General features: G+C 48.6%; 2 protein-coding genes across 2 annotated transcripts in view; one reads left to right on the top strand and one right to left on the bottom strand.

Moving 5' to 3' along the window:
* Positions 1-19,866, top strand: part of LOC144496991 (class I histocompatibility antigen, F10 alpha chain-like) — a 201,056-nt gene that overhangs the window by 61,952 nt on the left and 119,238 nt on the right. The window lies entirely within an intron of this gene.
* LOC144496994 (class I histocompatibility antigen, F10 alpha chain-like) overlaps positions 8,719-19,866 on the bottom strand; it is a 32,796-nt gene continuing 21,648 nt past the window's right edge. Inside the window, exons 2-6 of the mRNA XM_078217668.1 lie at positions 11,785-12,039; positions 10,444-10,719; positions 10,048-10,326; positions 9,240-9,359; positions 8,719-8,833 (exon numbers count right to left, since the gene is read on the bottom strand). Of these exons, the coding sequence (XP_078073794.1) occupies positions 8,793-8,833; positions 9,240-9,359; positions 10,048-10,326; positions 10,444-10,719; positions 11,785-12,039 (971 nt within the window). The 3' untranslated portion in view covers positions 8,719-8,792. The remainder of the gene's footprint in view (positions 8,834-9,239; positions 9,360-10,047; positions 10,327-10,443; positions 10,720-11,784; positions 12,040-19,866) is intronic.

The following is a 19,866-nucleotide window of genomic DNA, read 5'->3' on the forward strand; positions in this document are numbered from 1 at the left end:
CTCAGACGTCCCCATACACACTCTGCCTGCAAAAATATCAGCGAGTCTCAATCGTGCTGCACAAGCCAGTGGGCGGGGCTTAACGCACCCAAAATCCTGCAGCTCCGATCGGCGCCTCCAACTGCAGATGCACAGAAGAAAAATGATAGAATGCTGCTCCCCTTCCACATCCCTCCCGGGTAGGTTAATGCCTCCCCCGGTCCCCACAGACATTGCCCCACCCCTGTAACATTACTGACCCCCTTATCCCCTCCACACCCCTGCTGCCCAGACTGGTCGCGCGCCTCTCCCACCCCCCCCACCGTCCCCCCCACTGATCTCAGGCAGAGTGGCAGCAGACCTGCCTCCCCCCTCAATGATCACAGGCAGAGTGGCAGCGGACCCTGCTTCTCCCCCAATGATCACAAGCAGAGTGGCAGCGGACCCACCTTCCCTCACCCCCCACTCCAATTTCGAGCAGAGTGCCGTCGGACACTCGGCACTTAGCTCCTCATTAACCCTCACTGAGAGAGTGCCCGAATCGGACTTATACGGAGCATGTCTGTTTTGCGCCGATTCCAGATGGGCGAACGCGGTGATAACGTGGGAAGTGTTGGTAAGGTTGGGTGTGCAGCCATTAAGTCAATTTAAATGCATGCAAATGCATTAAAATGGCCGTCGCGCCTGCTTTGGGCACGGTCCTGATCATGGCCATTTTCGGGCCTTGGTAAAGGGGGAACCGGTGCGGAGGTAGGTGAGGATCGCACTACTCGCCTCATGCCCGACTTTACCAAGTTTTCACCCCCAAAAATGGGCACAATGCGATGGTGAAATCAGGACAATTTTCTCCCTCTCTCTCACACACACACACACACACACACACACACACACGCGCACGCATATTCTCTCACACACACACGCACGCACACGCACATTCTCTCTCACACACACACGCACGCACACGCACATTCTCTCTCACACACACACGCACATTCTCTCACACACACACACGCACATTCTCTCACACACACACACACACATTCTGTCTCTCTCTATACCATTTGCCTCTCTTTCCACTGTGTAAATGATGACAGTTTCAGTCTGACATTGAGGAATTCCTGTTATTGCTGCAGTGACAGGAAAAGTGGGATGAGGTGGAGAAAGAGATAACGGGATCCTGCACAGTGAGGGGAAGCCTCTGGAAAGATGTGCTTCCTTCATTGACAGTCACTGATCAGATTGAAGACAGATATATCCACAATTGACTCTTGGAAGGAGCCAGAAGTGAAGGTGTTTGAGGACACAGTGACTCTGGCAGTCTCTGGCAGTGAATGGTGAGCAGTGCTGTGAGGTGCCAACTGGAATCTGGAATTAAAAGTCTAATGATGACCACAAAACCATTGTCGATTGTTGTAAAAACCAATCAGATTCACTAATGTCCTCCAAGGAAGGACATCTGCCGTCCTTACCTGGTCTTGCCTATTTGCAGCTTCAGATCCACAGCAATGTGGCTGACTCTGAACTGGTGTCTGAAATGGTGCAGCAAGCCACTCGGGTGAAGGGTAATTAGGGATGGGCAATAAATGCTGACCGAGCCAGCGCCACCACAAAGATGTACCTGAGAAAGAAAGGAGATTTCATTAGTGCATGGCAGGCACTTTAAAACACAAGAAACATGACTCACAGCAGTGATGCTGAGCTGGATCTACACATGGTTTATCGCTGTCCTTTTCACAGGAACAATGTCCTCCCTGGCCATGTGGAGGGCTCTTTCTACAAAGTTGGCCTCCCTCTGCCCATCTGGGATCTCTCTCTTCTATTATGTGCCAGCTTGTTCTGCTTGAAGACAGATGGTGAGTGTGTAAGCAGGACACGTGCCAGGCAGATACCTGGTCTGTGTGGATGAAGAGCGGGACCAGTGAGGTGATAAAGACACGACCCACATGGGAGATGAAGATGTTTTTGGTAGAGTGAGCGGTGGTGTCTATTGAGCTGCCAGTGAGATCCTTGTGGAAGTGCGATGGATTTGTGAGTTGCGAGTGATGAAAAGAGTAAGTGACCTGGACAGAATGGAGATTGCCCATCGCCCACTCGTGATCCCGGGTGAATCCCGTGGCCTCTCACTTTTTTCCTCTCAGTGGCTCTCAATATGATGGGAAGTGTCACCATCACTTTGTCAGGCTAAACAATACTTTTCCCGCCCGTCATCAGCCTTTGCCAGTTTCCAGGAAAATTCCATTCAGTACATTCCGTCCCAACTCCAGCATGATGCTACAACGAAATCCATCTTCCCCTCACACTCCCTGTCAGCATTCTGCAGGGGCTGTTCCCTCTGTGACATCCTGATCCACTCCTCCATCACACCCAACTCCTCATCCCCTTCCCAGGCACTCACAGAAGGTGTGGCACCTGCCCCTTTACATCCTCCCTCCTCACTGTTCAAGGCGCCAAACATTCCTTTCAGGTTCAGCAGAATTTCACCAGCACTTCCTTCAGTTCGGTTTAAATTTATTCACTGCTTCCAATCTTGTCTCTTCTACTTAGGAAAGATTAAACGCAGTCTGGAAGACTGGGTGACTCCTTTGTGGAATATCTTCACTCATTCTGCAAGCGTGACCCCAACCTTCCTGTTGCTTGACATTGTAACTCACCATCTTGCTCTCATGCCTACATGCCTGCCCTTGGCCTACTGTGATGTTCCAGTGAAGCCCAATGCAAACTGGAGGAACAGCACCTCATCTTCTGATTAGACCCGTTACAGCCTTCTGGACCCAATATTGAGTTCAACAACTTTACACGGTGAGCTTTCTGCTCCATCTTAAACCCCTTTTCAAAAAATATCCCATTTACTCTTTCAACACAATAACCCTCCCCCCTCCCCCCCGCTCTCCCACACCATACCATCCTCTCACATTTTGAAGCTTGCTACATCTTATTGCAATCTCTCACAGTTACAATTTAATCTCATTTCTCCCTCTCTTTAGTTCTGATGAAGCGCCAACGGACTCAGAATGTGAACTGTTTTCTCTCCCTCCAGATGCTGCCAGACCTGCTGAGTGTCTCCAGCATCCTCGGTTCTATATTCAGTTCCTTTCCCACTTCCACACACACAGACTGTAATCAGTATATCTGCACAATGGTCATCCACCAGCACCCACTGTCCCCCCACCCCCTCACTCACCATCGTCCCCCACACACATTGTAACCAATCTCTCTCTCCCCCTTTTCACACACACAGACCTCCTACACACAGACTCCACATAGACACCCCCCGCCCCCCCACACACACACACAGACCACCCCCACATATACACACACACCCTACACCTCCCCCCAAGCCCCTCCCAGACACACCCACAAATAAACACACACACACGTCAGCGAGCTCCGAACAGCCAGCAGGGACATGGCAGCTTTGACAGCTGGACTCCCAGCCCAAGCCTGAGCCAGTGTACAGCCATGTTTAAATGAGGAACAAAATCCTGAGATGGAAGACACACAGGGAAATGGCAGGACCAGACTCCACATGGGTCTCAGTGTGGGGCACAGCCTCAGATGAAGGCTGCATCTACAAGATGCTCTGCAGCGACCCAGCACAGCTCCTTCGCTGGGTCAGGACCCTGACCTCTCTCCCTAACAGCACTGGGGGTGTACCTACACCTCAGGGACTGCAGCGGCTCCAAAAGGCAGCTCAGCACCACCTCCCCAGGGCAATTAGGGATGGGCAAATAATGCTGATCTTGAATGAAGAACAAAAAAAAAACCCTTCGAACCCCCCCATTCCTGCCACTTAGACAGAAATGATCCGCAGCCGGATGGGAACAGCAGCTCCTGGTCAAACCTTGCCAGCATTGGGTTCTTACAACTTTCTGGCGACCTTCTGGAATTTTCCAAGGACTTGACCAATCAGGGGCATCAAGTTAATTGGTTTTATCATCTTAAAACGTTGTTAATGGTTTTCAGTGGCTTGCTAACACTTTCTATGTGTCTGCTTCGGGCCTGGGTGTCCAGTTTTTGGCTCAGAATATGCACCTGGCCTTTTGTTTTACTGAGGCACGTCTGCCCCATGTATCGAGCGGTTTGTCAGCAAATGTCTAACTGGCTTTTTACACTTGCTGATGTGTTCTGGAGCTTCTCTGGTTTCCAATTGTCTGAGCTTGAATCTTGTGAAAGCCAGTCTCCGGGCAGAATTGTCTCCGTGTGTTTGGACTGAGCTATTCCCAGCATACCTTGCTTTTTGGCCAATTTCTGTGCCCTGTTTTTATTTCAGCTGCTGTGCTTGTATTTCTAGCTTCATGGTTGTTTGTAGTTGGTTCCTCTTTAATGATTCTATTTTATTCGAGCAGTCACAGGCTGCTACATCCCTTCTCTTGAACGATAGGAGCGTGAGCGAACGCTGTTCACTATACAAAGCTGAGGTGGGCCTGTCATGATGTAGATGTGTTGGTGAGGTAGACTTGTTGGAAAGGTGCCCTATGGCATAAGCCATTGTGGATGCAGATCAGGTACTTAAATGAGCATGCAGGTTAAGATAGTAAAGTACGGTGCGTTGCAACTACACATACTAAGTTTACACACAGCAGTAAATCATTGTGATAATAAAAATGCACATTGCCGTATTACAGTATTATTAAGGAAAGTCACTTTATGGTATACATAATCCAGTAGAATAACAAAAAAAGTAACAATACAGGAAGGAATACATAAAAGAGAAATATATACATAAAAGAGAAAGAAACCCTGGGAGTTCCTCGTACCCTATGGTCCTCTAACGCGGACATATACATTTGTCCATGGTGATTGTGTCAGGCTGTCGGGATATCTGTTTTTCCAACCACCGATCTTACTGGTTATAAATGTGATATACACCAGAGCAAATGCAATTACAACAACAGCCAGATGGGAGAGGAGAGAGACGGATCCATGGATGGATCTGAATACTTGTGTCCTAGTTCCAGAAGTCATCCCACCAATTCGTAAGTTTAATCTCATCCATTTCACCTGCAGTTCTTTGGTGTGCTGTATCACGCAAGTGAAAGTTTGGTGGGCCTCGTTAACTGTGTTCAGATCTCATCTAGCTTCTCTGGTAGGAGTTTTATCCTTGTGTCACACTTCTCAAAGAACCTCCAGAGAGAATCTCCCAATTCATCGGTCGTATTGATGAATGTCACTGGTCTCTGATGTATGTCAGTTAAGTCTATTAAGCTTATGCAAGCAGGTTGAAACAAAGGGTGCTGGTTATGATGTTGCAATCCCAACCAGGCCCTATTCGCGTAATCCACGTATTTACCTTGCGAATCCCCCTGACACGAGGCTTAATTTAGCATGGCCAATCAACCTAACCCGCACATCTTTGGACTGAGAGAGGAAACATTAAAATCACGTTCTTGCCCTTTGTGGGCATGATCCTTGTGGATGTCACCAGTCAGGGGCGTTAAAAATCGGGAAATATGATCTTGCCGGTGAGAATCGCGTTTCCCGATTCTTGCTGTATTTTCCACCCGTGTCTCCATTCTCCCTGAAGACTAACGCAGCTGAAAATCACCCCTTTGATCTCCACTATTCTTCAACAGAGGTATCTCAGCTTACAATCTTCTGTCTGAAACAAATCCTTCGAGTGATATTTTCTGGCCGTTCTCACCGACAGGATCTTCTGGTCCTGCTGACAGCGAATCCCCGGCGCAGTTTTCCCAGCAGCAGGGGTCCGTCCAATGGGAAACCTCATTGACAATGGCGGGACCAGAGGCTCCTGCAGCCAGCCAATGGTGGGCCTCCTCCGCCACCGTGAAACATCCATGGGGAGGGGTGCGGAAAATCCCACCCTTCGTTCCCAACCATTAGCAACCAGTCTGTGCTTCATGCCCATGCTAGATGGTAGTGTTCTTTTTATAAAAGGCTTATTTACAGAAAGCAGCATTATATACTGACCTAGCCATTGTCCCAGGAGTCTCCATTTGTAAGTGCTCTAGGTATGTAACTAAACAAAGGCATGCACTTATGTACTTGACAATATAATTCAAATATCATTGATATCACGTGTACTGCTATTTTACCAGTCTATGTCTTTTTCTAAAAGTTTATTATTGTCTTACTCATACGACACATCAACTTTTCTGTCATCTTAAATCCATACCTCTGGCCCCCAAGTCCAGGAATAAACACCAGCATTCGCAGTATTGAAAGCTGGGCAACATCATTGTATATCTCCCTTCAGCTTCAAAATCAGTCAATCCCCACAGCTCCCTGTTTCCCATATTTTAGCCAGTTTTTAAAACATCTTGGTGATCATTCAGTGAAGCATGGCCAGCCATGGACTTCACACAACAGCAAACCCTGAGTCTCCCTCAGCTGGAATGGGGATCAACTCCTGCGCTATTGTGTTAATCTGATTGACACACCAGCATCTTTTCAACTGAGCAAATAGCAACACCCCCCCCCCCCTCCGCCCCCCCTGCAAACGCCCCCACACCCCCTCCAGATATCCCACTATGGTTCAATTTAGTCCATGGGCTTCAATCTCACTGACAAGCTTTTCACATGGTACATTCTCAAAAGTATTTTGCAAGTCCGTGCAGACGACATCAATTACATTGTCCTCAAGGAGCGGCACAGGCTTGGAGGGCCGAAGGGCCTGTTTCCTGTGCTGTACTGTTCTTTGTTATTTGCTCATTCACCTCCTTTATGTTATTTTATCAAATAGGATCAATCAAATCAGAGAAACACCATTTTCCCGTCAATCCAGGTTGGCTCCCCATTCTTAAACGATACTTGTCTAATTTTCTCCCTAAAGGTTTCCTTGTCTTTGTTATCGAACTGATTGGAGTGTAATTGATGAGGGTGTAACGTTTGTAATCCTCAAATCCGCTGACACCATCCCGAGTATGACTGCTCATTTCCCCATTGATTAGATAACTGTGACTTTCTGGGAACAAGTGATTATTGATGTTTGGTTACTGACAGGAGTTCACATTTTCCAATGGATCCTAATTGTCGAGATCACTGAAGATGGCTCCACGAAGAGTTTGATACGATTTGGGTTTGATATATATTTATAGAGAAAAAATACCTATGTATTTGGTCAATGTTTCACTGTGATCCTGATAACTGCGGTTTGTAATCAATAGATAATTGTCAGTGTTTGACTTGCCTGAATTCTTCTTCACTGATTTCACAGGAAAGGTTGAATTCAATCACTCAGCAGCTTGTGACGATTGGAATGGGCAGTTGTTGAGGTTCAATCCAATGTGAACTGGCTGAGTTCAGACCAAATGTCATCATTCACTGTTTTCCATCAGCATTGATTGACTTGTTAACACAAAAGAAGATGTCAGTGCGAGAGACAGAGGAGAGGAAGAAACCAAAAGAGAAAATGCTAGAAAATCTCAGCAGGTCTGGCAGCATCTGTAAGGAGAAAAAAGAGCTGAAGTTTCGAGAGCAGATCACCCTTTGTCAAAGCTGGATCGACTGGCCCCGTGATGACTGTCTGCTGGGAGAGGTGCTCATTACAAAACTGAGGAATATGCTGGTGTCTCAACATGACAAACTCCTTGTCTCTCTGCAGCTGAGCAGACAGGAGGGGAGAGAGTTGAAGACAAGTGTTTCTCAGCAGCTGTCCCTTTGTATAAAAGCCATTACTGATACATTGACTGGTACAAAGCAGACCTGTCCCAATCCTTATAGCCACATGGAGGATGCTGCAAGATCCCATAACCAGAGGCCAATACAAAGACATGAGTTATATAGAGCTGGGATGGCAGCAACACAAATAACCCCAATAGAAACACTCCTGCCAGCTCCAAGTACAGAAACAGTGCAGGCCCACGGGACAGCAGCTGGATCCCGAATGGATGCAGCTTCTGGTTAACAGCAGCCCAGATACCAGCTGCTGGGCATGTCTCTGGCACGAGAGGGGACAGGACAGAGGGATGGGGAAGATGTAGGGGGCATTAGGGTGGCAGCTCCTGCAGAGTGAATGTCTTTATCTCTCCTCCCCCCCCACTTTCTGACAGAGACCTTCAGGCACAAAGGGGGAGGGGGGGATTTTTGATGCTTCATTTGGAGGAATTGTTATATTTAATGAGAATTCTGTTTCTAAATTATAAATTGTTTGTGTTCTGTTTGAGTTTGTTGTTGTATTTATGTTTCAGCTCATTCCAAATCAATCAAATCATTTTATTCACAGGAACCATTTTAAGATGACGACAGTTTACAAAGTAGAAAAATAGCTCTTTCCACAAATGTTATGAAATGTTTTAGACCAATTTGCTGAGGTTGACATTGTTCAGTAATAACTCTCCAAATCTATCAGCTCCCCCCCCAGCTGCTCTCTAGCCTCCCTGACAACGGCAGTCGGCCTTTCCTCAGCTTCTCCCTGAGACCTGGCTCCAGGGACATCCATGTTGGGATCCTCCATTTCATCCATTTCCGGAACAATCTGCTGTGTGGGGCGAGGTGTCAGAGCTTCCTGTGGGGAAAGCTGTGCAATGTGTAATCAAACCCCACAATCCCCGACACTGTGACAGGAGAGTCTGGGTAAGTGACCCCTGACCTGTGCAGACACTGGGAACAGGAGTTCAACAACCTGATTGTCCTCTTCAGTACTCGACGTGTTAAAGTGTTTCGTTTCTTCCATGATATCCTTTTAATGATTTTTAAAATCAGATCAAGATGTTAGAATCTTTTAAATCAAACCAGAGAACTTGACAAACATCAGACACATTGAAGATATAAAAAGTTAGATTGAAAATCTTTCAGAAAGTGCTGAATGTCCATCGAATGTGAATGTATTTCATTCCCAACAATCTGTCCCTCAGTCACTGACTGGGAGCTGTTGTGTACGTCCCACTTGGCGAATCTGCAGAAGTAAAATAAATGTCAGTTAGAATGGGGAATAATCCATTCTCAGAGAGTGAGAACACAACAAGTGTGAGGGAATGGAGATTGTGTGAGAAATACTCATTCTCACACTCCCCTCCATCCTTACACTTTATGGAGATCCTGTAGATCTCTTCCATTCCATCCATATTCAGTAGGTGAGGATGTGAGTGTGTGCGGTGGCTTTAATGATCAATATTACACCTGGTCTGGGCTGATCACACAAAGGAAGATCAGACAGGCAACAAGATGTGTTTATACGTGTGTATCTGTGTGTGGGAATTAAATCAGTTCATTCAACACAGTGTCCTGTACTCCCAGTACTGGAGATTCCCCACACTCACTCTGTCCCCTCAGTTCTACATTCCGCTCTCTCTGATTCTTACCTCGCTGTTGGCTTTTCCAGATGACTATTCCGATTATCCCAAATATAACAGCCAGTGCTGGGATCGCTGCTCCGATTATAATTCCAAGATGGTATTGTTCCCCACTGTTTCCCGGGATTTCTGAAACACATTTGAATAATATGAGGATTGTCACTCTGTTCCCGGATCCATTCCCAGTTCTCTGTTCATTGGGGACAATTGGAACTGAAGCTGCCCATTGGGTATTGATGGGATTGGCTGAAACGCTGGTTTTACACTCGCCTCCATTTCACTCTCCAGTGAAATAATGAAAGATTCCCATTGATGGTGGTGTCAAAGCCGTGTTGTCCCAATCCCATGGGATACCTTCCCAGCCAGTTCAGTTCTAATTCTCCCCAATGTCTGTGTGTCCTGTCCTTGTTCAATCCCCAGGGTTACATTGTACGGCCCAGGATGCAGCATCACTGATGGTTTTCACATCAAACTTCAAAGGGATGAGGAATAAACTGATCGCTGGAAACTGGGCTGAGCTGAGAATGAGGAAATCCACAGATAAACAGAGCAAATGCTTCAAAAGAAGCACTTGGTCCAATCCAGCAGCAGGACTTAGTCCGAAACAACAACACTGAGCCCAGAGTCTAGAGATTGAGGTCCAGACACTTAGACAAGTATCAGCTGATCAAAGAGAGACAGGATGGATTGTGAAGGGAATCTCATGTCTGACTAATCTCAGTGAGTGTGATGAGGAGCACAATAACATGGTGGAGAAGGGAGTGTCTATGGACCTGCAGGGAACACGCACACACAGTACAGTTCAACAGTTCCTTACCCCAGTGATGGAGCTTGGGCTCTGCCAGGCTGCTGTGTTCAATTTGACAGGAGTATTGATCCTCATCCCCAGCATTTATTTCAATCTCTTTCTGGATCTGATGGGTCTCATTGTGGTTCGGACGAACCCCCGAAGATAGTGTCTCAGACATTACCTCTCCATTCCTTAGCCAGATCACCTTGATGTCTGCAGGATAAAAGCCAGTAACCAGGCAGGAGAGAGTGAGCGACTTGTACTGACTATTGGGTTCACTTCTGGAGATGAAGACTTCAGGCTGAACTGTAATGGGAAAGGGTGAAAACACAAACAATAAACCCACACTGAATGGAATGGGAGAACGGTTTGATAGATCAGTGAAGTTAGATCAGAACATGGGCTCAAAACTGAAATCAATACCTTTCCGTCCAAAATATTCCTTTCCAACTTGTAAATATTTCCTTAAGAGCCCGACTAGTTCTTCTTCCAATTGCCATTTCCAGTGTTTGTTCCAGGATTGATCCAAAATCCATTTCTCTTTAGTTTTCACTGCCATGTGATTGGATGCGACCCATCTCATTCTGTCTGGCTCTAAACTAATATAGTCCTTTCCATCAAATCCAAACCGCATCGATCTCTTAATGGAGCCGTCTTCAGTGATCTCAACAGACCGAATCCATTGGAAAGTGTGAATTCCTATCAGAGACCAAACAGGGATCAATAATTCAGTCAGATAAAAGCAAAATATGCGGATGCGAGAATCTAAAACAAAAACAGATAATGCTGGAAAACCTCAGGTCTGACAGCATCTGTGGAGATAAAGATGAGAGCCAGGACGACCCATCGTTAGAGCCCACCTTCCTGACTCGAAACGGTGGCTCGAATCTCTTTGCACAGATGCTGTCAAACTTGCTGAATTTTTCCATCATTTTGTGTTTTTGTATCAATAATTCATAGTTAATTAGAAAAGAATTTTTACAATTGATAGAGGACAATTTCAGCCTAATTCACTAGTAAAGGAGGTTGAGACGATACAGTGCAATGGTGGTTCTACATCTCACTGGATTTTCCACTAAATTGAAGCCAGCAGAGATCAATTTAAGATCTGGATTTACAACACATTTCCACTCAGTTTGTTAGCTTCATGGTCTGATGTGTTATGTGACAATTACTGTTCTTTTTGGAAAGTAATCCTTCTTTTATTCATTTATGGGATGGGGGCCTTGCTGGCAGATGGTAGAGGTCGTGGATGTGGAAGGTGCTGCCTAAGGAACCTTGGTGAGTTCCTGCAGTGCATCTTGTAGATGGTCCACACGGGCGCCATATTCATTGTTGGTGGAGTGGGTAGCAATCAAACTGGCTGCTTTGTCCTGGATGTTGTCAAACCTTTTAAGTGTTGTTGGAGCTGCACCTATCCAGGCAAGCGGAAAGCATTACATCACTTGTAGGTGGTGGACGGACTTTGGCGGTTCGGGAGGCGAGTTACTCTTTTTATCAACTTCCCTCAGCTTTTTCCACCATCGCGCGATATCTTTTATTTTTGAGCAGAGCGAGTGGAAAGACTCAGAAAGCGAGGATGTGGAAGGCCCCAGAAGTGGGAATAAAATGGGAAGTAGAAACCAGGTGACAGGGGTTTGAAGGGAAAGATGGAAGCAGCTGGGGCGAGCAAAACAGCATGAATATCATTCCAATGGGGAGCACCAACACCACTACCCCATTAACCTGGCCATCAGTGGGAGATTCCAGTTTGATTGGTCATACCGGCTGTCTGGTTCATCCAGTTCCAGATCGGACTCATCGTCTCCATCATTACATCGTAACGTTTCTTCCCCAGGGCACTGAGATAATCCCAGTCTTCCACACTGAGATAATCTGTAATGAATTGCTGTCTGGAAACCATCTGCAGGTTGTCAATGTTGTAATGGGATAACACTACTCCATTGAGCATTGCCACACCTACAAACTCAGGGTGACCGGGAATGCCGGAGATTCCTGTGTATAGCACAGTGAAGGAATCTGTGAAATAAGCAAAGGAAGGATTGGTTAATAAACAATTAACATTTTCCAAATGGTACTCCTAACTCAGGTGAATCAGCACCACTCAGTAGCAATCTCCTGTCATCAGCCACTTTGGGGGGAATTTTGCCACCCTGCCCACCACGGGAATCGTAGCGGGCGGAGGGGGGTGGCGGACCATGCAAAGGTCCGTTGACCTCGGGTAAGATTTTTCGGTTTTGGAGAATGTGGCTATAAAATTCCGCCCTTTATTTTAACACCAGAATCCTTCCTGAAATGATAAACTAGATTACTACCGCAGAGAGATACAAGAAGCAGCCTTTTGGATAAGCTCCTGTTTCCAGAAGGTGGAAGAGGACAGGCTGACCAGGAGAGCATTGGGAAAGTGAATGTGGTGGTGCCATAAATCCTGGATGAGAATTTGGCAGGAGATGAGGAAGGGGTTGGAAGAAAGAAATTGAACTGAAAATTGGTCACGGTGATGGAGAGTTTGTAATGGAGGACTTTGGAGGTATAGTCACTGTCGGAAATGTGACAATGAATTTGTACACAGCAAGATCCCATAATGGCAGTGCTACAATGACAGCATTCATTCCACACTGCACTGGAGGGCCAGTTTAAATATTGTGCTCAAGTCTCAAATTTGAACCCACAACTTCCTGACTCAGAAGGAAGCATGCTACTAATTAACCCTGAACCCTGATACGGCAGGAGGCTGAGAGCTCAGCTCAGGGTCAGACAGGACATCCAAGTGTGAGTCAGCCTGAGACAGTGACCGGGGAGGAGGATGGAATCGGTGCAAAAGAACAGACTTTGTGCCAGTAGCCAAAGGCATTGGGTGGGATTTTCTGTGGTGAGTTTTGCAGTGGCGGAGGTGGTCCGCATTGGCCGGATCTTCCAGTCTCACTGCTGTCGACGGCGGCAGTGGTTGCCATTGGCGGGCCAGCAAGAACGGCCAGAACATCCCATCTCTCGACCTCAGATTTTCCAGGATTTAACTGATGAACATTGACATTCTGTATTGGATGAACTTCAATCAGTTGAGAGACCCTGGAGGAACTGGGAGCAGGCTGGTGAGATAGATCTGAATGACGTTGATGTACATGTGGAAAGCTGTGCTTTTGGGCGGTGTCACTGAGGGGCAGCAGGTAGATGGAAAGTAAAAGGGCAGCAAGAATGAATCAGTCAATCTTAGAATCATGCAATGCAGAAGAGGCCCTTCGGCCCATCAAGTCTGCACCAAATCCTTCGAGGCATCAGAGATGACAGTATGGGAGTGTGGGAGCAGGAAGAGAAGCCATTGCAAGTAATTATTTGGCTACAGTCAGATAGATAAAAAGGGAAGCAGATGAGAATAGTCCCATCCAGGCTCGACAACATTGGTGAAGGGTTGGGGGAAGATCGTGTGGTGAATCCTGTCAAAGACGGCAGACAGGTCATGAAGGGAGAGTTTACCTTTTACCACAATCACACAGGATGTCATTTTGTGGCTTTGATTAGAATCTATTCAATATTGTGATAAATCCAACGGAAGAAATTCAAACATGGTTCTGGGAAAGGTGCAAATGGATTTGGGAGGTGACAACAGAGTCAAGGATTGGAGAGGAAAGGGAGGCCAGTGGCCGGAATTTCCCTGTCCCACCTGCCATGGGAATGAGAGCAGGCGAGGGACAGAAAGGTCCGTTGACCTCAGGTGGGATTTTACGGTTTTGGGACGAGTGAGGCCATAAAATCTGGCCCAGTATGTTGAAAGAACGTAAGGGTGAATTTTCAGGTGGGGTTGGACAACAGCAGATATGAAATGGAGTGTTCAGTACCGGAGGATACAAAATCATTAACAGTATCAGCTAACATGGTTTACTAGGAATAGGCTCAAGGGAACAGAATCCAAAGGACATTAAATTGGAATGTTTCTGACAGACAGCCGATTTCACAGTTTACCATCAGATCTGACTTCACCTTGTCACGCACTGCCGGGCATTGCTCTTATCTGCTAAAACTGCTCACCATTCCAGTTCAAAGGGAATAAGGTTGAGGGAAAAGGACGTGGTCTCATGGACAAGATGAGCTCACAGAGGACATGATGGGGGATAGGAGAGAAACTAGAGAAAGATGTGAGTTCAGGGCTAGGATGGAGCAGCTGAGGGAAGGAGGGAGGCATTTCTTCAAGGAGGTTTAACCTGATGGGTTAGTGGAAGGCATTGGTACTGGAACAAGCTGGAAAAGTCTCAATCTGAGTGACAAGGAATCCATGAAATCCTTGGACATCAGGTGAAGGTGGAGGGGAGATAGTGAAAGAGATTTCAGAGAGAATCATCGAATTCCTACAGTGCAGAAGTTTATTTATTTGTTAGTCACAAGTAGGCTTACATTAACACTGCAATGAAGTTACTGTGAAAATCCCTGAGTCACCACACTCAGGTACACCGAGGGAGAATTTAGCACAGCCAGTGCACCTAACCTGCACGTCTCTCAGACTGTGGGAGGAAACCTGCGCAGACACAGGGAGAATGTGCAGACTCCACACAGACAGTGACCCGAGCTGGGAATCGAACCGCGGGTCCCTGACGCTGTGAAGCAATGCTAACCACTGTGCAGCACAAGGAGGCCATCGAGTCGGTACCGACAACAATCCCACCCCAGTCCCTATCCCTGCAACCACACGTATTTACCCTGCTAATCTCCCTGATACTAAGAGGCAATTTAGCACGGCCAATGCACCTAAACAGAACGTCTTTCGGCCTGTGGACAGAAACCGGAGCACCCGGAGAAAACCCACGCAGACGCGGGGAAACTTGCAGACTCCACACAGACAGTCACCCAAGGCCGGAATTGAACCCAGGTCCCTGTCGCTGAGAGGCAGCAGTGTTAACCACTGTGCCACCATACCGCCCCAAGGTGGTTTGCAGCAGAAGCAGAGGGTTATCTTTGCATTCTGAGGATTGGTTAACAGAACCCCGGTTGTAAATGAGGAACCGGAGCAAACAGTGGTTACGGTAACTGAGAAAATAGCAGCGACACATGAGATTCTAGACAGTTTGCCTTTTGAATCCATCCTGCCTAATTCTTCAAATCCTGAAGAGCCTACCATAGAATGGAGGTGCTCTACCAGGGCCCAAAGTCCGAGATCGACTCAATGTTTTCCCTGATGTGTTTGCCTCTGTTAGTTATGTTCTTTTGTTTCCTCCATAGGTACATTCAGGAGTTGGGTTGGGGTGGGGGCGGGTGGGATGGTAGAGTTGTCCCCAAGTTCCAGAGACAGTCATGGAGACAGAGAGGAAGACATGGAGCACGAGGGACATGGAGAGTGAGATTAGAGGGGGAGAGCAAGAAGAGGGGGAGGGTGGCGTGGAAAGAGTGGGGGAGACGTGGAGAGAGAGTGAGTGGGGGAGACGTGGAGAGAGAGTGAGTGGGGGAGACGTGGAGAGAGAGTGAGTGGGGGAGACGTGGAGAGAGAGTGAGTGGGGGAGACGTGGAGAGAGAGTGAGTGGGGGAGACGTGGAGAGAGAGTGAGTGGGGGAGACGTGGAGAGAGAGTGAGTGGGGGAGACGTGGAGAGAGAGTGAGTGGGGGAGACGTGGAGAGAGAGTGAGTGGGGGAGACGTGGAGAGAGAGTGAGTGGGGGAGACGTGGAGAGAGAGTGAGTGGGGGAGACGTGGAGAGAGAGTGAGTGGGGGAGACGTGGAGAGAGAGTGAGTGGGGGAGACGGTGGAGAGAGAGTGAGTGGGGAGATGTGGAGAGAGAGTGAGTGGGGGAGACGTGGAGAGAGAGTGAGTGGGGGAGACGTGGAGAGAGAGTGAGTGGGGGAGACGTGGAGAGAGAGTGAGTGGGGGAGACGTGGAGAGAGAGTGAGTGGGGGAGACGTGGAGAGAGAGTGAGTGGGGGAGACGTGGAGAGAGAGTGAGTGGGGGAGACGTGGAGAGAGAGTGAGTGGGGGAGACGTGGAGAGAGAGTGAGTGGGGGAGACGTGGAGAGAGAGTGAGTGGGGGAGACGTGGAGAGAGAGTGAGTGGGGGAGACGTGGAGAGAGAGTGAGTGGGGGAGACGTGGAGAGAGAGTGAGTGGGGGAGACGTGGAGAGAGAGTGAGTGGGGGAGACGTGGAGAGAGAGTGAGTGGGGGAGACGTGGAGAGAGAGTGAGTGGGGGAGACGTGGAGAGAGAGCGAGTGGGGGAGACGTGGAGAGAGAGCGAGTGGGGGAGACGTGGAGAGAGAGCGAGTGGGGAGACGTGGAGAGAGAGGCGAGTGGGGGAGACGTGGAGAGAGAGCGAGTGGGGGAGACGTGGAGAGAGAGCGAGTGGGGGAGACGTGGAGAGAGAGCGAGTGGGGGAGACGTGGAGAGAGAGCGAGTGGGGGAGACGTGGAGAGAGAGCGAGTGGGAGACGTGGAGAGAGAGCGAGTGGGGGAGACGTGGAGAGAGAGCGAGTGGGGGAGACGTGGAGAGAGAGCGAGTGGGGGAGACGTGGAGAGAGAGCGAGTGGGGGAGACGTGGAGAGAGAGCGAGTGGGGAGACGTGGAGAGAGAGCGAGTGGGGGAGAAGTGGAGAGAGAGCGAGTGGGGGAGACGTGGAGAGAGAGCGTGGGGGGAACGTGGAGAGAGAGCGAGTGGGGGAGAACGTGGAGAGAGAGCGAGTGGGGGAGACGTGGAGAGAGAGCGAGTGGGGGAGACGTGGAGAGAGAGCGAGTGGGGGAGACGTGGAGGAGAGAGTGAGTGGGGGAGACGTGGAGAGAGAGTGAGTGGGGGAGACGTGGAGAGAGTGAGTGGGGGAGACGTGGAGAGAGAGTGAGTGGGGGAGACGTGGAGAGAGAGTGAGTGGGGGAGACGTGGAGAGAGAGTGAGTGGGGGAGACGTGGAGAGAGAGTGGGGGGGAGACGTGGAGAGAGAGTGAGTGGGGGGAGACGTGGAGAGAGAGTGAGTGGGGGAGACGTGGAGAGAGAGTGAGTGGGGGAGACGTGGAGAGAGAGTGAGTGGGGAGACGTGGAGAGAGAGTGAGTGGGGGAGACGTGGAGAGAGGAGTGAGTGGGGGAGACGTGGAGAGAGAGTGAGTGGGGAGACGTGGAGAGAGAGTGAGTGGGGGAGACGTGGAGAGAGAGTGAGTGGGGGAGACGTGGAGAGAGAGTGAGTGGGGGAGACGTGGAGAGAGAGTGAGTGGGGGAGACGTGGAGAGAGAGTGAGTGGGGGAGACGTGGAGAGAGAGTGAGTGGGGGAGACGTGGAGAGAGAGTGAGTGGGGGAGACGTGGAGAGAGAGTGAGTGGGGGAGACGTGGAGAGAGAGTGAGTGGGGGAGACGTGGAGAGAGAGTGAGTGGGGAGACGTGGAGAGAGAGTGAGTGGGGGAGACGTGGAGAGAGAGTGAGTGGGGGAGACGTGGAGAGAGAGTGGGGGAGACGTGGAGAGAGAGTGGGGGAGACGTGGAGAGAGATGTGGGGAGACTGGAGAGAGAGTGGGGAGAATGGAGAGAGAGTGGGGGAGACATGGAGAGAGAGTGGGGGAGACATGGAGAGAGAGTGGGGGAGACATGGAGAGAGAGTGGGGGAGACATGGAGAGAGAGGTGGGGAGACATGGAGAGAGAGTGGGGGAGACATGGAGAGAGAGTGGGGAGACATGGAGAGAGAGTGGGGGAGACATGGAGAGAGTGGGGAGACATGGAGAGAAGAGTGGGGGAGACATGGAGAGGAGTGGGGGAGACATGGAGAGAGAGTGGGGAGAACATGGAGACGAGAGTGGGGGAGACATGGAGAGAGAGTGGGGGAGACATGGAGAGAGAGTGGGGGAGACATGGAGAGAGAGTGGGGGAGACATGGAGAGAGATGGGGAGACATGGAGAGAGTGGGGGAGACATGGAGAGAGAGTGGGGGAGACATGGAGAGAGAGATGGCGAGTCATGGAGTCTTCGAGTCACAGATGTTTACAGCCTTCGGCTCAACTTGTCTATGCCGTCCCTTTTTTTTAACCACTAAACTAGTCCCACTTGCCGTGTTTGACTCATATCCCTCTGTACCCATCTTACCCATCTAATTGTTAAAATGCTTTTTAAAAGACAAAATTATACCCGCCTCTACTACCACCTCTGGCAGGTTGTTCCAGACAATCACCACCCTCTGTGTGAACAAACTGCCCCTCCGGACCCTTTTGTATCTTTCCCCTCTCACCTTAAAACCGATGCCCTCTAGTTTTAGACTCCCCTACCTTTAGAACATAGAACATTACAGCGCAGTACAGGCCCTTCGGCCCTCGATGTTGCACCGACCAGTGAAACCAATCTAAAGCCCCTCTAATCTACACTATTCCAATATCATCCATATGTTTATCCAATAACCATTTGAATGCTCTTAATGTTGACGAGTCCACTACTGCTGCAGCAGGGCATTCCACGCCCTCACTACTCTCTGAGTAAAGAACCTACCTCTAACATCTGTCCTATATCTCTCACCCCTCAATTTAAAGCTATGTCCCCTCGTGCTAGCCAACACCATCCGAGAAAAAGGCTCTCACTATCCACCCCTATCTAATCCTCTGATCATCTTGTATGCCTCTATTAAGTCACCTCTTACCTTCTTCTCTCTACGAAAACAACCTCAAGCCCCTCAGCCTTTCCTCATACGATTTTCCCACCATACAGGCAACATCCTGGTAAATCTCCTCTGCACCCTTTCCAACACATCCACATCTTTCCTATAATACGGCAACCAGAACTGTACGCAATACTCCAAATGCGGCTACACCAGAGTTTTGTACAGTTGCAGCATGACCTCCTGGCTCCGAAACTCAATCCCTCTACCAATAAAAGCTAACACACTATACGCCTTCTTAACAACCCTATCAACCTGGGTGCCAACTTTCAGGGATCTATGCACATGGACACCCAGATCCCTCTGTTCATCCACACTACCAAGTATCTTACCATTAGCCCAGTACTCTGTATTCCTGTTACTCCTTCCAAAGTGAATCACCTCACACTTTTCTGCATTAAACTCCATTTGCCACCTCTCAGCCCAGCTCTGCAGCTTATCTATGTCCCTCTGTAACCTGCCACTTCCCTCCGCACTGTCTACAACTCCACCAACTTTAGTGTCATCCGCAAATTTACTAATCCATCCTTCCACGCCCTCATCCAGGTCATTAATAAAAATGACAAACAGCAGTGGCCCCAAAACAGATCCTTGCAGTACACCACTAGTAACTGAACTCCAGGATGAATATTTCCCATCAACCACCACCCTTTGTTTTCTTACAGCTAGCCAATTCCTGATCCAAACCACTAAATCGCCCTCAATCCCATGTGTCCGTATTTTCTGCAAAACCTTACCATGGGGAACCTAATCAAACGCTTTACTGAAATCCATATACACCACATCAACCGCTTTATCCTCATCCACCTCTTTGGTCACCCTCTCAAAGAACTCAATAAGGTTTGTGAGGCACGACCTACCCTTCACAAAACCGTGCTGACTATCCCTAATCAAATTATTCCTTTCTAGGTGATTATAAATCCTATCTCTGAGAATCCTTTTCAATACTTTGCCCACAACAGAAGTAAGGCTCACCAGTCTATAATTACCAGGGTTGTCCCTACTCCCCTTCTTGAACAAGGGGACAACATTTGCTATCCTCCAGTCTTCTGGCACTGTTCCTGTAGACAATGACGATACAAAGATCAAAGCCAAAGGCTCTGCAATCTCATAGAATAGAATCCCTAAGTACAGAAAGAGGCCATTCGGCCCATCGAGTCTGCACCGACCACAATCCCACCCAGACCCTACCCCCATATCCCTACATATTTTACCCACTAATCCACGCATCTCAGGACACTAAGGGCAATTTTTTTTTT

Source organism: Mustelus asterias, chromosome 8 (assembly GCF_964213995.1).
Source record: "Mustelus asterias chromosome 8, sMusAst1.hap1.1, whole genome shotgun sequence".
Lineage (NCBI taxonomy): Eukaryota > Metazoa > Chordata > Chondrichthyes > Carcharhiniformes > Triakidae > Mustelus > Mustelus asterias.